General features: G+C 38.5%; 1 protein-coding gene across 4 annotated transcripts in view; it reads right to left on the bottom strand.

The window, feature by feature from the left end:
* The window catches only part of ipo8 (importin 8), a 46560-nt gene extending 30874 nt beyond the window's left edge, over positions 1-15686 (bottom strand). For 3 of the 4 annotated variants that reach the window (XM_044107559.1, XM_044107560.1, XM_044107558.1), the window contains exons 1-3: positions 15324-15686; positions 12725-12806; positions 7333-7489 (exon numbers count right to left, since the gene is read on the bottom strand). In XM_044107559.1, the coding sequence (XP_043963494.1) occupies positions 7333-7489; positions 12725-12806; positions 15324-15407 (323 nt within the window). In that variant the 5' untranslated portion in view covers positions 15408-15686. The remainder of the gene's footprint in view (positions 1-7332; positions 7490-12724; positions 12807-15323) is intronic. The other variant, XM_044107561.1, reaches the window with a different exon arrangement.
* Positions 15687-17685: the final 1999 nt, after the last annotated feature.

Below are 17685 nucleotides of genomic sequence, written 5' to 3' on the forward strand. Positions count from 1 at the left end.
TAACTCCAATGCATTGGAGCTGCTGGATGTCGTTTTGAGTGGGAGAATCAGGAGGGAACACGTTTTCAGGGATCACCAAGGTCTTCTAACCTATGCTGATGACTGTTTATAATTTTAGGGATTTAGATTCCTTATGAGCCGAACTGGTCCCAGTATTGGAGAGACCAACCCACCAGAACCACACCATCTTTATTCAATTAGAGGTGTTAACCATTAGGTGGTTCATGAAAGGCCTTGGATTGACCACCAACGGTTGAGTGTTGGGTGTGTTCAGGGAAGAACCTGAGGCAGAACATTAGGCACAAACTTTTAGGTATAGTTGTAATTTATAGAGGAAAATTGCATGTTGGTGTCCATATTACATTGTTTTATAAATATGAATTTTGTTTTGGTGTACTCCCAAAAAAAAAAAATCTGTGTAACATGAAGCATATGTGCACTTTTAGTATGAATCCTTTATAAAGACCCCTGGTCCTTTGCTTTTGTTCTTGAGCAGATGTGCATATTTCAGGCATCAACCATGATCATCTCTGGGACAAAGAACCAGTGTCTGTACAATGGATAGACAACCTCATCTTGTTTGCACTTGCAATAATTGTTTATACAGATGAACGAGAAACTTTCAGGCATCCAGAAATTGCACAAAAATACAAACCAGACTTGTGAAAGTCCACAATTCTCTTCTTGATATGTTGGCTGATTTCTTTCGACTTTCCTATAAGATTACACAAGAAACATCTCGGGAATATAAAGTACATTTAAGGTGTGCCTTAAATTACACCTAGAGGTGCATCTCTAATTAACTGAGATGTTATCAATAAAACTGTGAGAAGCTTCCAAAGACATTACATCAAATGTCCAAAACTGTTTAAAGGCATAGCCAATTGTGCACTTACAAAGTGCAGTAATGGTATCTGTTTGAACTTATCAGTATTAAAGACACTTGTCCACAACCTCAGTCACACTCAGGACTCCACTATGGTGAAAACCAAAGAGCTTTTCAAGGACACCAGAAACAAAATTGTAGGTCTGCACCAGGCTGGACAGACTGGATCTGCAATAGGCAAGCAGCTTGGTGTGAAGAAATCAACTGTGGGAGCAAAAATTAGAAAATGGAAGACCCACAAGACCACTGATAATCTTCCTCAATCAAGGGGAACTCCATGGGGAGGATCTAGTGAAAGGCTGGGAGTAACAAACTTTATCAGTGCGGTGCTGACATCAGTGCCAGACGTGTTCCCCATTTCATATCAGGGCCCGTCTGAAGTTTACTAGAGAGAATTTGGCTGTTCCAGAAGAGCATTGGGAGAATGTCATATGGTCAGATGAAACCAAAGTAGAACTATTTGTTAGAAACACAACTCGTCATGCTTGGAGGAGAGTAAATGCTGAGTTACATCCTAAGAACACCATAATTACTGTGAAGCACGGGGGTGGCAACATCAGTGTACATGATGTGGCCCCATTCAAAAGAATGAATGGGGCTATGTAACTTGGGATTTTGAGTGCAAGCCTCCCTCCATCAGCAAAGGCATTGAAGATGAAACGTTGCTGGGCCTTACAGTATGACAATGATCCCAAACACACCACCAGGGCAACAAAGGAATGTCTTTGTAATAAGCATTTCAAGGTCCTGGAGTGGCGTAGTCCGTCTCCAGATCTCAACCCCATAGAAAACCTTTGGAGGGAGTTGAAAGTCTGTGTTGCCCAGCGACAGCCCCAAAACATCACTGCTATAGAGGAGATCTGCATGGAGGAATGAGCCAACTTACAAGCAACAGTGTGTGCAAAGACTTGCAGAATAATTTTGACCTCTGTCGCTGCAAACAAAGTATATATAAAGTATTGAGATGAACGTTTGTTATTGACCAAATACTTATACTACACCATAATTTGCAAATAAATTATTTTTTTTTAAAATCGGACAATGTGATTTTCTAGATATTTTTTCTCATTTTGTCTCTCATAGTTGAAGTCTACCAATGATACAAAGAACTTGCACAACTGGTGGCTGACAAAATGTTTTTTTTCTTTGTGAACAAGGAATTATGCACGGTGTGTGTTTACAACTCACACAAGCTGACCAGCAGTGACTCAGTGTCTGCACTGATAAAGTTTATGTATGTATTCCCGTTTGGCCGATATTTTAGTGGACCAGTGGTTCAGACTGTGGAGATGTCACACTCGCCTTGTAGTTTTATTATTTTTTATTATGACAATTTTTATTATTTTTGCAGCAACAATGCATCAAATTGTGCCATATCAAATGTTTTGTCTACTTACAGTCAAGCAGCAGGGCCATGAAGAGACTTTTAAAGAGGCAGGGACTCAAAGTTAAAAAGGGGCACATATAACAATCTTAATACACCATACAACAATCCATATTAATCAAGAATCTAATATTTTATTTCATTTTCCCGCAGTCGTCCCATATTGTTTTCCAGTATTACTCCAATAATTTAATTTAATAGCATTTCACCAATAATGTCTTCTTGTAACATAAAATTATTCAGTGATATTTTACATTTCCTCTCAACTTAATGTCTTGTTAATGTTTTTAATACATAAACAGGTGGGCCTCAGGTGCCCCGAACCCTGGGCTTTGCAAGTTTTCTGGAGGAAACCCTGAGGATATCTAACCTTTCTGAAGTTCCATATGGTCAAAACTGAGACGTGGGGAAACTACAATATGCGGTACTCTGATCACAAAATGATATATATCACAACATTCAGCAAATACAATTCGGGGCATTTTTAAGATTTTCTGAAAGATTTTAGAGGGACAGAGTGATTTTGGTGACATTTTGTGACTGTTCCATAGACTTGGTGGATTTGGATGGTGTAATACTGGTGTAATAAATGTTTTTGTTATACATTTGCTATACATTTGCTTTGTTTGAATGTTAATTGTGTTGCCAGCAGTTGAAACATGTCTAGCTTGAGAAAGAACCTGGTTAAGCACAAGATTTTTCTCAAGGCTGAAGAGTGCATAATTTTCGACAGCCTCAGACCTACAACTCCTATTAGCCTCAATTAACACGCCTGCATCAGTCAGCGACACTTCCTCTGTAGCCAGCAACATGGACGAACAAATGTTTAATACATTTGTTGATAGCGACAGCAACATTTACAATGCAAAAGTGAGGGGAATGACATATAGGAGTTCATGGAGTTGGATTTTAATTTGTTCAATAAGACAAAACACTTCGTTAGTTGCTCTGAAGAGTTTTCACTTTAAAGAAATTTGTCACACAGTTGTGACGTTACAATGTGAAGAGTTGGATGTTGTCCTGATATATTTGTTATTTTTTATATATATTTAGAAATAAATATGTTAAATAGTTTATTATAAAAAAAAACAACACACACAAAAAAACCAAAAATTGGTACCGTTAAGTACCAACACTGATTCCCAGGTACTGGATATTGATACCGAATCGATTCAAATGCCAAAGGTACCCACCCCTATGTCCAACAAACCACAGAAGCTTGTTGGAGTCAAAAAAAACTTGTTTAAACAACTTTTGTACAAGAGTGCATTTCTTTAAACAGCACAAACTGCAAAACTTAGCAAGTGTCAGTAGTTCAGAATGTATAAAAGCATGTCAGAGCAAATGAGAATCATGAGGTTGAAGGAGCTGCCCAAGGAGCTTAGAGACAGAACTGTGGCAAGGCATATATCTAGCCATGGTTACAAAAGAATTTTTGCAGCACTTAAGGTTCAAAAGAGCACAGTGGCCTTAAATAATGGCCTTATACCTTGATGTAGCTGTTGCAGGTTCCATTTCTGGCCTGGTGACCTTTGCCGCATGTCTCCCCCCTTCTCTCATTACAAACTTTCCTGTCAATTCACTATTATATAAAGACCACTAGAACCAATAAAAGCTTTAAAAAATGGTTCCACCAACATTCACCATCCAATCTGATGGAACTGGAGAATGGCAAAGGATCCCCAAATCCAGGTGTGAGAAACTTGTTGCATTGTTACCAAGAGATGGCTGTGCTAGCTCATAACGATGCTTTTACTCAATACTGTGCAAAGGGTCTGAACGAGCATGGGATATTTCAGTTTTTCTTCTACATTTCTTGTTTTTTTTCTGTCAAGAGGAGATGCTGAATGTACAGTCATGAAAAAATAATATGAACTTTTTTGATTGTAGCAAATGACTGTTGTCTTGAAAGAGAAAACTACAGCCAATGAAAGAGAATGAAAAATTCAAAGGGGAATGAATACTTTCCATACCATCCATATGTCAAGCAAAGGAGATTTTCATGCAGAACCATGATGAGGACTGTTAACTATAACAGCCTCAGCTTTTCCCATGATGAAAAAGCTTGTGAACTTATATTCTTGAAATATTTTCTAAAATCTGTGTAATATAGTTCCAAAACATATTGGAAAGGAGCTACAGCATTTGCCTATAAGCAGACTTTGGTAGGTCTAATTCTGGATTTATTTCAGATTTAAAGATAGATACCATCTACAGATGCTGGTCAAAAAAATTAAATATCAAAAAGTTTATTTAAATCAGTAATTCCATTCAAAAAGTGAGACTCTTATATTATATTATATTCATTTGTTAGTACTCACAACTAATGAAACCCCCAAATTCTGTATCTAAGAAAATTAGAATATTACTTAAGACCAATGCAATAAAAGGATTTTTAGAAATGTTGGCTCACTGAAAAGTATGAACATGAAAAGTAGGTACAGCACTCAGTACTTAGTTGGAGCTCCTTTTGCCCAGATTACTGCAGCAATGCGGTGTGGCATGGATTCCATCAGTCTGTGGCACTGTTATGAGAGCTCAGGTTGCTCTGATAGTGACCTTCAGCTCTTCTGAATTGTTGGGTCTGGTGTATCACATCTTCCTTTTCACAATACACCATAGATTTTCTATGGAGTTAATGTCAGGCAAGTTTGCTGGCCAATTAAGAACAGGGATACCATGGTCCTTAAATCAAGTACTGGTGCTTTGGCATTGTGTGCAATTACTGACTCCTATTGAAAAATGAATGCATGTCCATAAAGTTGGTCAGCAGCAGGAAGCATGAAGTGCTCTAAAATTTTCTGGTAGACAGCTATGTTGACCTTGGACCTCAGAAAACACAGTGGACCAACACCAGCAGAATACATGGAACCCAAACCATCACGGACTGTGGAAACTTTGACTGGACCACAAGCAACATAGATTCTGTGCCTCTCCTCTCTTCCTCCAGACTCTGGAACCCTGATTTCCAAAGGAAATGCAAAATTTACTTTCATCAGGGAACATAACTTTGGACCAGTCAGTAGCAGTCCAAAGTCCTTTCTGTCTTTAGCTGAGGCAAGATGCTTCCAAAGATGTCTCTTGTTCAGAAGTGGCTTGACAAAAGGAATGCAACAGCTGAAAGCCATGTCCTGCAAAAATCTGTGTGTAGTGGTTCTTGAAGCCCCGACTCCTATTGCAGTCCACTCTCTGAATCTTCCCCACATTTTTAAATGGTTTTGTCTCACAATTCTCAGGATGCAGTTATCTCCATTGCTGACACACTGTTTTTTCTACCATACATTTTCCTTCATTCACCTCTCTATGAATGTGCTGGACACAGAGCTCTGTGCACAGCCAGCTTCTTTAGCAATGACATTCTGTGTCTTGCCCTCTTGTGCAAGGTGTCAAAGGTCATCGTTTGGACAACTGTCAAGTCAGCAGTCATCCCCGTGATTGTGTAACCTACAGAGACTGAGAGACAATTTAAAGGCCTTTTCAGGTGTTTTGAGGTAATTAGCTGATGAGTGTGTGGAACCTTAGTGGACCTTTTCTCAAAGGTTCAATACTGAATCTTTTCACAATTTTAAAATTTTCTGAGATACTGAATTTGGAGTTTTCATTAAGTGTCAGTACTAAACATCAACACTAAAAGAAATAATCATTTGAAATATATCAGTCTGTATTAATATAATATAGAAATTTTACTTTTTGAATAGAATTTCTGATTTAAATAAACTTTCATAATATTCTTATATTTTGACCAGCACCTGTATTTATAAAAGTATTTTATGACAAAAGTAGTTAAAGCCATCAACCTATAATTGTTGTTTTCTATAGGACAGTGTTTCTTTGGAATGGAAATAATGGTAGAATGGTAATGGTATGTACACTGTCTTACTGCTGTACAGTGTAGGTAATCCAAGTGTACAGCAGCAGACCCAGATGCCATTTTCCCAGAATTAAAGACATCTACTCAGCTCACCTACTCAAGCAAGCAAAGAGCATCTCAAAAGACCCTTTCCACCCAGGATGCTGCCACTTCTCCATGTTACAGTATGTAACTTTTACAAAAAATACAGTTTTATATATTTGTTCAAATTAACACCATGCAACAATACTGTAATATTAGGCAATCTATATAAAAATTAAGTTCTCTCACCTCCATCCTGAAGGTGAAGGTGGGCCGTCTGAAGAATTACACTGCTCCCAGTCAAAAATAACCATAGTTAGAAGGGGGGATCTTAGTACTGTCAATCAACCTCGTGTTTGTGCTTCTAAATATGCTAGCGGTGGAGAAAAAAACTGAATGTTCAGTTAAAACTGTTTTTCTGCTGTCATTGGTGGACATGCTAACTGGTAGGCTCCATTGAGGTGTAGCGTAGCAGAGAGCAAAGGCGAGGGATTAGTTGTGTCTGACAAAGCAGTGCATTTGTTCAGATGACAGCAGGTCCACAGGGAGAAGGCAGACAAGCTTAATTTATTTCACAGATTATCTGTCTTGTACAGCCAGGACATGGTGATACTTTTAACAAATGAGTAAATAAATATATCTTTTTTAGAAACATTACATACTGCAGCATTAAGTAGAGTGCAAGAGACAGTCATGCTGAAGATCATAAGGGACTACTGAAAATTATAAACTGAAATAACTGGTCCTACAAATTCATTGACTTTTAAAATTCTAAGCTTATATATTTGCATTCATTTGTTTTTATTTAACTTTATTTGGCCATTGAGAAATGCAGTTTGAGACCACTGCCTTAGAGTGTGTTGAATATTACAGTTGTTAATTCCTCTAGTGTTACTACTGGGTTAAAATAAATGTGGCAGTAAGTGAGTAGCAGACAAACAATAGTAACGATATTATCTAGAGACATGTGTCTTTTCAAACAACATGGATAGACTTTGCCATCCTGAAATGGACCAAAATGTAAAATTTTGGCCTCTTGTCCATTGTCTATATGTGTTATATATTGAGGCAAACTCCATTTCTGAAATCCTGGCTAAAGATAGGGATAGAACTGGTACTGATTTAAGGCATGGTGTGGGTTATGAAGGGATGTTGTGTGTGTATGTGTACCGTATGGACTCTGGACAACGGATGATACCCTCCACTATGTGGTCTCGGATCTGCTGTCGATCATTCTCATGAATGTTGAAAGGAAAAACCACCTCTCCCACAGATGGCTCCCTGTCCTGCCAGTACTGACTCACCATATTCTTCAAGTAGATGGCAGCTAAGAATACACAAACAGTGAGATTTAATAAAGCAACCAAAAACATTGGAGAACCGTCTCTCTATAAAGACGTTTCATTACATTTGCAGTAAGTTCTGATACACTGAAATGTACATCAATGATAGGGAGAAAAAGTAAGTACACATTTTAAAAGAAAACCATCTGGTATAAAGCAGTTCCAGCAGCAGACTTCTTTTTAATGTCATGGTACATGAATAAGAAGGATAGAAACTTTATTAATTTTTTTTAAAAGTACATTAACAGCTCAATCGCACAGTCCCTCTCTTTCTGTTGTACTCCTGTTAGCCTTCCTTCCAACCTCCAGTGAGAAGTTAAAAAGTTTAATTGCACGAGGGACAAAGGAGTTTCTCTGTCTGTTGGTCCTGCACTTTGCACTTTAGAAGCAATCTCCCACTGAGCCTGCTTTCCTGGCTGCTGTGTTGAGGGTGGCTGGCGTTGTCTATAATAGCCTGGAGTTTCTGTTATGTTTTCCTCTCTGCCACTGTAGCCAGAGTCCAGCCTTGTATCGACCACTGAGCCAGTCTAGTTTGTTTCTCCAGCTTGGAAAGGTCTTAAAAGACACTGCCACCACAGCACACCAAAGCTGTCCGATTCAGAAGCGGACAAAGAGAGGGACTTAGCTATTCAGAGGCTTCAATATTGTTGGAGGAGGGTAAGACGTGACCAGGGACAGATTGAGGAAGAGTTCAGGTTAGCTGCTGCTGCCTGGGTAGAAGCAGTGAAAATATTCATAAAGAAAAAGTTCCATGCATGCAGGAAGGCAGCTGTGTGTGAGGGGGAAGCTAACACCTAGCTCCATGTAGACAGAAAAACTCTGGAGTAACGCAAGAATGATGATGATGATGATGATGTTGGCCCGTAGAATTAATAATGAAGACGTTCTGAGATATTTTAGTAATAATTGTTAATTTCAATAGAAAAGGTACTAAGTAAGGAAAAACAAATAAAACAGTTATAAAACAGTTATTGATACTATTTAAAAATATTTTAAAAATGACTAGACACATCTTTAGTAAATACTATCAGGGAGAGTTGTTGCCAACATTTGGAAATGTTCAACATATAATTGCAAGAATGTTAGGGTTGTGTAGTTAAAAGTTTGCATTAATAATTACTTCAAATTAACTTTGAAGTGATTAATAAATAACAAGTGTCCATAGAGCATGAACACCTATTAAGGTGTCCGTGCTTTATGTTAAATTATTCTGTATATGTACATCTGTATCAGTGACGTGCTGAGAGGTTCATAGCTGGTGAGGACACTGACTTAATCATCAGATTTACAAATATAGACCCCCTGCATGTTATTGCTTTACATAAGGAAATTTTGCGCATGCAGACAATGCTGGAGGGCAAAAAGACTATTCTTTTGCATGTCATGCATAGCAGCGCTGCCGCCGTAGAATAACTCCATTAACTCAATCAAACTTTGACATGCAGATATTATTAATTTTGTGCTGTGCTCCAGAGCAAAGGGAAAAACCATTAAAGTACAACTCAAAACCACTTCCTTCTCGCCCTCTGTATCAGAGATTCTGTAAGTTATTCACTTTCAGAATCTGTGAATAACTCAACATCTGTCTATACGCAGACTCGTTGCCATAGCAACTACGATAACGGCACAAAAAACCCCACTCAAGTATTTCCCACACAAAGACCAGAACATTCAGTTTGTTGCAGTGGCATGGTTTTAGGCTTAATGTTTACTTTGCAATTTGCGATAAGTGATTGCTGCGGCAAGAGGAGAAAACTATAAATATATCGCTACACTTGACTTTACTGTATGGCTAGCTCGCTGTTACTGTCTCTTACTCTGCAGTTTGTAACAGTCATTATACTGCTTGGTTCCTAGAGATGAGTAGGTATCACCACAAGGGGGCGCCTATGCCCTTTTTCCGTTGTACTATTGTACAGAGTGAGAATTCCTCTTCCAAGTTGTTGTAGAGAAGATCATCGATGATGATGAGATGCAGATCAGTAAACTATCGTTACATTTCTCATGAGACTATAATGTTAGTACCATGGAGATCTAGCTTTTCATGGACGAAGTGAAATAAAGTGAAAGTGTGAAATACTTCAACAGTGCTTCCTGCTGTTTTGGGTTAAAGTGGCTAGCCACCATCGCTAACTCCTTCTCCAACCTCTCACCCCACCATCACAAGTTGTGGAGTCACAATGTCTGGGATCATGAGCGCCCCCTGCCATGAAGTAAGAGAACTGCCTGCCTCACCTCGAATCACACAAAACATACAATTGGTGAGGAAAAAACACTGTACATTATATACATAAGCTAAATTGTGGAAGATGAGTTTATATATTAAATGTTTTTTTAGCCATTTTATTGGCAACGTACATACATGTTCCCATGGAATGGCAGCCAGTGCAGTTAGCAAGAGGTTGCGCAATCCCAGGTGAGGCTCAGTTTGCCGCTGTCTCACCAGCTTCACTTCTGAACATTTGAATGGGAAAATATGAAAATTCAGTGATTTTGAAGAAAGAGTAATCAGAATTGGTTAAGATAAATGAAAAAGAGGTACTTTATACTACAAACTATAGGGTGAAAATAGTAATATAAATTATTTTATTATTATATATTATATATTATTTTTCCACACGTCACTGATCTGTATGGTAAACTTAATGTCAGTAAATTGGTTTTCATAGAGTAAAGAATAAATCATACATTTTATATAATTTGCTTGTACTTGTGGGGTTTGTAATCGAAAGAAGAAAAAAAACAAACACAGTGGCTGGTGAAATGCCCGAGTGGCCGGCAAAAAATTTTTCATTTTCCACCCCTGTATGCTACTAAAGCACACAACACTTGATAGTAAAGAACAACTTATTTTTTTATTTCCATGTGTTTAACAATAGAACACTTAAGACTCCACACTTTCAGAAAATGTGAATAACTCAACATGCCCATGTAGACCTGTTTATGGCTTTGTCATGGCCAGTCACATTTGCTAAACAGCCCCACTCTTTTAATTAGGATGAACAAAGAAAACAACAACACATGAGTTAAGAGACTAAAGCTGCGTTCACACTGCAGCTTGAAGTTACCCAATTCAGATTTTTTTTGTCAAATCGGATTATTTTGTTGTGGCTGTTCACACTTCCAAATAAATGCGATATGTATCTGTTCTGCAGTGTGAACAGGCAAACGACCTGAAAGTGTCTCACATCCGCAGTAGAGGGCGCAATAACGTCAGCGTTCTCAGTCTTCTGCCAACAGCCATAAAAAGAAGAAGGACTAGTTGTTTCCGAAGTAAACATGGATGCTAACAGTGGAGCAAAGCTTACACATTTGAAGTTGTTGTACAGCTGGAGTGAGCATATCAACAACTTAATCCTCATTATAGTCCGTCATGGTTGTTGTTATGTTTCCCGCTTGTGTGTATCAGGACGCAGAATAGTGACATTTGTCAAGTATCAGTGACCTTCAGTTTGGATAAATGCGACCTGGACGTATGGTCGCATTTGAATCGGATACCCAAGTGGCCTGGGTTGCATTTGAAAAGAATCTGACCTGTGTTGTTCAGACCATCATTGATTATTGATTCTATGTTGCATTGAGTTTCTGTGTTTGATTTGATGTAAAGCACTTTGAAATGCCTTGCTGCTGAAATGTGCTATACAAATAAAATGTTATTGATTGATTGATCAGGTACCTTTCCTCCAGATACAGGGGGGAAAAACATGCACTATGTGCATCTGATTAGGGCGCAGTTGGAAAAAAGTGGGATAACTTTGCTGAAACACGCTGTTTGAGCTTTCACGGTGTCTATAGTTCTCTAGATAAGAGCACTGAACAAGCAAGTGCTTGTTCAGTGCTCTGCTAACCCTAACCCAACTGAGGGGATTATTCAAATGGGTAAGAGCTGTGCTGGAGTTAGCGACAGGTGGAATGTATACAGCAGTAACCATGACAACCATAAACTCACAGAGACGGTAGTGGATGGGGTGTTGGTCCACAATGGCACAGTTGGTAGCACTGTTGCCTCGTAACAAGAAAGTCCTGGTTTGATTGCTGGCCCAGGGTCTTTCTGCATGGAGTCTGCAAGTTCTCCCTGTGCATGAGTGGGTTCTCTCCGGGTACTCCGGCTTCCTCCCTCAGTCCAAAAACATGACTGTAAAGTTGACTGATCTCTCTCTAAATTCTCCTCAGTTGTGAGGGTGTACATGGTTGTTTGTCCTGTCTGTCTCTGTGTTGCGATGGACTGAGGACCTGTCCAGGGTGACCCTGCCTCTCACCCGAAGTGTCTTGCTGGAGATAGGCCCTCCCAACCCCACCAGGAATAAGGATGTAAAAAGAATGGATGAATGGATGATATCCAGATCCTTCAGTTGTAATGGTGGGCTCACTGGCACATCTGGTTTACATTCAAAGTCTATGTGGAACATCGAGGGCCCGTTGCGGCGTGGTTTGGAGCGTTTTGAGCATTTGACACGTCAAAAATGTCCAATGCATCCGACAAATAAGCCAGTGACAGAACACAACAGAACAGAACATATCCATGTGCTGTGTGTCCTGCCAGCTCGATAGCCGTGTCCAGAATGGATGAATGGAGTCAGGTCTCCGTGATTAGCAAAATGCAGCTGTTGTTTACCAGTCTGTTTGCTGCCAACTGAAGCTTCATCTCATCCATCTTATTTATTAGGGACCCGGCATTTGAGAGAAAAATGCTGGGCAGAGGCAGTTTGTGTGGCCCTCTCCGTAACTGTACCAAGGCGCCAGCTCTCCATCCCCGCTTTTGTTTTCTCTCATGTCGCCGCGTCTTACGCCTGCCCATTGGGATGAATGTGAGAAGCCTGGCTTGTGGACTATGTTGTGCGTTTGTATAAAGTCCTCAATTACGTACTGTTTGCACCATAAAAACACTGACAACGGGAGGAGCTCCGAGCCGCTGCATCTGTCCATGCTGCCATGGACATGCATAAAAAAAGAATATAAAAAATAAAAATATCTTTCCATTGAGCACAACATGAGTGAATGAATTTTTCAAAAACGGTACAATGAACAACATACACTAACCAGAGATGTGCTGTGCCAGATTGTAGCTACAAAAGGTAATTTCCACATGTAGTTAGCAAAACATTAAAATTTGTTAAAACAAATAATTTCTCCACTGGTGTGAAGGTTTGAATCTTTTCATTACTGGAGAAAAATTTAACAATTGACCCCAAAGACAGCTGAAGAGTTCAAAGTCTTACCTGCTTGGCGGACAGGAAACTCCACCTGCTCTGACACAATGATCTGAAGCAGGGTGGGAGCAAAGTTGATGATCTTATAGGACTGAAACACAGAAAGAAAGGTTGTTTGAACTTTTAGCTCAGATTAAAAATTAACCATTTTATCCATCTTCCATCTAATATTTCAAAGAATGAAACAAACCATTTGTCCTTTCAAACCATAATGTAAGAAATGAGGATGCTGCACTGATCTGGTTGAAAATATCTCCTATATAGGAAGCCAGCTTTCTTTTCTTCCAAAAACTGCGTAGCACATTCTGCTGCTCTTCTACCAGCTGGTTCTGTAAGTTTATCATGGTCATTTTTAAAGATGATTACTGTCAGATAGGCAGTAAAAATCAAGTTTGTCAAGTTAACCTGAAAGTCCTGACTACATTACAGAGAAGGTCAGGAAAAGGCAGAGAGACAGAAAACCCTGAGAAAGGAGACGTTCTCTCAAATTTGAAAAGACTTTGATGAGAAACTTCACAGGTTCCTTCACAAGACAAAGACTTTACTTAAATAAGTAATTGATTATTATTATTGTTAATTTGTATACATTTTTGGAGTGTGTTTTGTATCATAGACATTTTCATAAATCTGTTTTGTTAGAAATGTATGTTAAAAACAGAAATGTGCCACCTATTTTATTCACCCTCTTTATATTTAGATCTCGGAATAAAATCCCCTCCAACTCAATTCTGCACTTGTCGATTCAGTAGTAAACATAAGAGAGATTGTCCATTAATGTTTAATTTAATCTAAAATCTAAATCAAGCTGTTCTTTGTCTGCTTTCAGAAGTTTTCCTTACAGCACATCAGAGAACAAACAACATTGTGAAGACCAAGGAGTCCTGCAGACAGGTAATGATGAAAGTTGAGGATAACTTTACAGTTAAGTTATAAAACCCTTTTGCTACTAAAACAGCCCTGATCACCTGGCAGTATGGAGCCCATTAGAACCATGAAGGTGTGCTGTAGTATATAGCACAACAGATTCTTTAAGTCTTGTAAGTTGTGAGGTGGAGCCGCTATGGATCTTGGTTGTTTATGCAGCGCTCCACTAGGATGTGTCATACAGGATGTACCTACTATGCTGAAAAAGGCCTCAGACATCAGGAATTGCTTTAATAAAGAGTGATGCTTGGATTGAAACAATGCTTGAGTAGGTAAGTTAAAGCAACATTCACAGGGATGGCAAGACCCAAAGAATTACACCGCCATCTCTGACTCACCTGCTTTCTTCAGTGCATCCTGGTGCCATGTGATATCTAAGTATGTGATACACATATACACACTGACCATCTACATGAATGCAATAAATTAGCTGTGTGTGCTGTTGATAGTGCATCCTGTATTTCATACTTCTCCTACAAGGGTATGGGCTTCCTCACAATTCTGCCCAACAACATTATCAATCAATCAATCAAATTTTATTTGTATAGCACATTTCAGCAGCAAGGCATTTTACATGTTATGTAAAGAGCTTTACATCAAATCAAACACAAAAACACAATGCAACATAGAATCAACAATAAAAACACAACACCAAGTCAAATTCCGTCAATAAATTTGCAATTGATTACTTTTCAAATAAAACTCTAAACAAGTGGGGTTTTAGTTGAGATTTAAAGGAAGTCAGTGTTTCAGCTGTTTTACAGTTTTCTGGAAGTTTGTTCCAGATTTGTGGTGCATAGATGCTGAATGCTGATTCTCCTCGTTTGGTTCTGGTTCTGGGGATGCAGAGCAGAACCAGAACCAGAACCTGAGAGTTCTGGAAGGTTGATACAACAGCAGCAGATCTTTAATGTATTGTGGTGCTAAACCATTCAGTGATTTATAAACTAACAACAGTATTTTAAAATCTATTCTTTGAGCTACCGGGAGCCAATGGAGGGACTTTAAAACTGGATTTACGTGCTCTATCTTCCTGGTTTTAGTGAGAACGCATTAGCATGCAGAAAGAGTGGGGTCAAGACATCTATCGGCAACCATCTCATTTGATCTGTGGATTACCACCAAATTATAATGAAGCACACATTACAAGGAGTAAAAACCAGATTACTGGCCCAAATCTTAACTGTGTTTATAAATGGTGGTCAGATTTCAAAAATAGATACAAAAAAGAGAAGAACATTGATCAGGATTTAGCCCGGACAGCATGTCAAAGAGAATTACTAAAGTTCTAAAGTCGCATCAACATCGGCAAGGGTGATTATTTCAATGCACATGGATATCGTAACACCAAAATAATTTTGGTAACTAAGCTTTGTCTTACATCGTACATAGAAATTAGACAGCAATGAAAGAATATCCTTTAGTTCATTGACTGTATCCTTACACTGTCTGGCTGATATTAAAACACTCCTTCCCGAGAGTCTTTCTTGCTAACTGTGCTAAGATGTTTATAGAGCAGGCCAGACAGCTGTGGAACAGCAGCTCAACGAACACTCAGGCTCACCGCCGAGGGCCACCTGCCTGCCAGAATCTTTTGTTCCAGCTGCCTCGGGTCAGTTTCACCAACTATTTTGTCAGGCCTGATAACGCAGAGAGACGCAGAAATAAGCATTGCTTCCCCCACCTGATTAAGCTCATTCTCCGCCGCTAACCTCAGATTCGGGTCGATTGTGCCCTTCAGAGCTTGGATAATTCGGTTCGGGTCCATGTGAGGTCAGTTCGGCCGCCCTACAGGTTTTATTCGAACATACGACCAACCTAAGCTAAGCACAACTGCACGACTTTTTCTCTTTCTACAGCCAGAAAACAGGAAAAATAAAAATAGGAAAACTTCCGGGAGTGAGTTTACAGCTTCCGACCATTTCATTCAAAATAAGAGAACTAAACACTGGTGTTTCAATAGTGAGGCAGCACTTCACCGAAGCAGACGGGTCACTAGCCTTGTCGTTTTAACACAGTAAACAAAACGGAACTACTCTTCTTCTTGGCTTCGGTCCATCCTAGTCCCAGAGTCAGACCTTATTGAGAAATGTGCTGCCACCTTAAGTTTCAGCAGGACCCAACACTTCATTTGACAACGATACAGATTCCTGCTACCTCATATCACGGCAACTTTATTATATCAAAACTTAAAAGCGGAATAAATTTCTTATGCAATATCCACTTGTGAAAGTCTTTCAAAAGCATAAATAAAGTTGCAATTGAAAAAAGGTGTTCTCAATATATGTCACAAAATACACAGGAATTTGTATTTATATTGAATATCATTTGTAGAAAGTCGCAAGGAAAAGGTTCGTGCATAATTTTGAAGTATTTTTTGGGGGGAGTGAAAAAGAAGTTCTCTAGAGATATGATCACTTTTTAAAACAAATGTTTTCTTCTCAGGGTAGAAGGAAAACAAATTGACATTCTTTATGTATTTCTTGCTACATTTTTGTCTATAAATCACAGTCATTCATAATCAGAGATGGTTTGAGTAACAGCTGAATATGTAATCAAGCCTTTAATAAGCTGAGTCATAGCTGGAGGAACTGTTAAGTTGAATGTTAGTTCATTTAATGTATATTTTTTGATAAGATCGTCATACACTAAAAGTTTGCCATTAGAATTATGGTAAAGTTCACTATATCTGTCCCCAAAAAAATAATTTTCAAATGTAAAGTATTGAAGTAACTTAAACAGATTTAAATAGCCAAATATCTCGAGCAATAACTATGGAAAGCAAAAATATTTACACTATATATTTATAATCAATTGCTTTTTGCAGTTTTTTGCAGTACAGATGTCTAAAGAATGACCGGTTCACCATTTTGGATGTCAAAATTGTATGGAGTGAAAATAGTCTCAAAATATCTGTGAGTGTGTAATACTGAATTTGTAACCTGTGTAAGCATTTTTGTGTGTAACTTTAAATAGTTGTGTCTGTGAAACGATTTCTAAACTGTTAAAAGAAAATTTGTAACTCCGAGTACTTGTAAATATGTGGACAAATGCATTAAGAAATATTAAGAAATTATGAATGCAAAATAAAAGTACACACACAATTACAATTTCTACAAACATTAAATTTCTACAAACAAATTTTTTAATTTCAACCGCACGGATCTGATAATTATGAATTCAAACCTTCTCCTACGTCTTCAAATGTTGAAATAGTACGCACGAGTCCAGGGCCGTGTAGAGACTTTTGGAGGAGTAGGGGCTCAAAGTTAAATAGGGGCACATTAAACAAGATCTTAAATCACCATACAGAAACATAGCAACAACACAGATTAATCAAGAACCTAATATTTAATCAGTTCATACGGTATCATTGTCATCATGTGGGGACAATGAAAGGCAAATATAGTTTATGTTTTCCCAGACAGGTATAATGTTGTTTCCACTGCTGACATAGGTGGAGGGCTGTATTAATCTGAGACAACACAGCCCTCCATGGCCATGAAGGGTCGTGGTTATGAACCATGTATGCATAAGCAAATTTGCTGCTATTTTAATAAATAAGTCCTGCTACTTCTATGAGGAGCCTTTTAGGACAAAAACTCTCACACACATTCACAAAATACTAAAATTGCCCATGTACACTACTAAAATATCACACACACACTCATACACACAAAGTATACAGACATACTATTCTGAATGACAGGTTGAAAATGTATGTGTGTGTGAACTAACACTAGGCTGCATGAATGAATGAATGAAAATACAAAATTCACTCAAAGCATGAATATACTTAATGATTACAATTTTATTGCTCTACACAAGTCAAACAGAAAGTCAGAACTTCATTTTGGATTGAAGTTCTGATTTTGACCCCATTTTGGCTGATTACAGCCTTCGCATTTGATCAAACTCCTCCTAGGGATTTTGATTGATCGGCTTCAAACCCGGCCAGTCTGATCATAAGGCATGGCTGATTAAAAGTTATCAAAATGGTGAATTTTCGTGTATGCTGAAGGGGCATTACCAGGGGTCAAAATTCA

Source organism: Gambusia affinis, linkage group LG23 (genome assembly GCF_019740435.1).
Source record: "Gambusia affinis linkage group LG23, SWU_Gaff_1.0, whole genome shotgun sequence".
NCBI lineage: Eukaryota > Metazoa > Chordata > Actinopteri > Cyprinodontiformes > Poeciliidae > Gambusia > Gambusia affinis.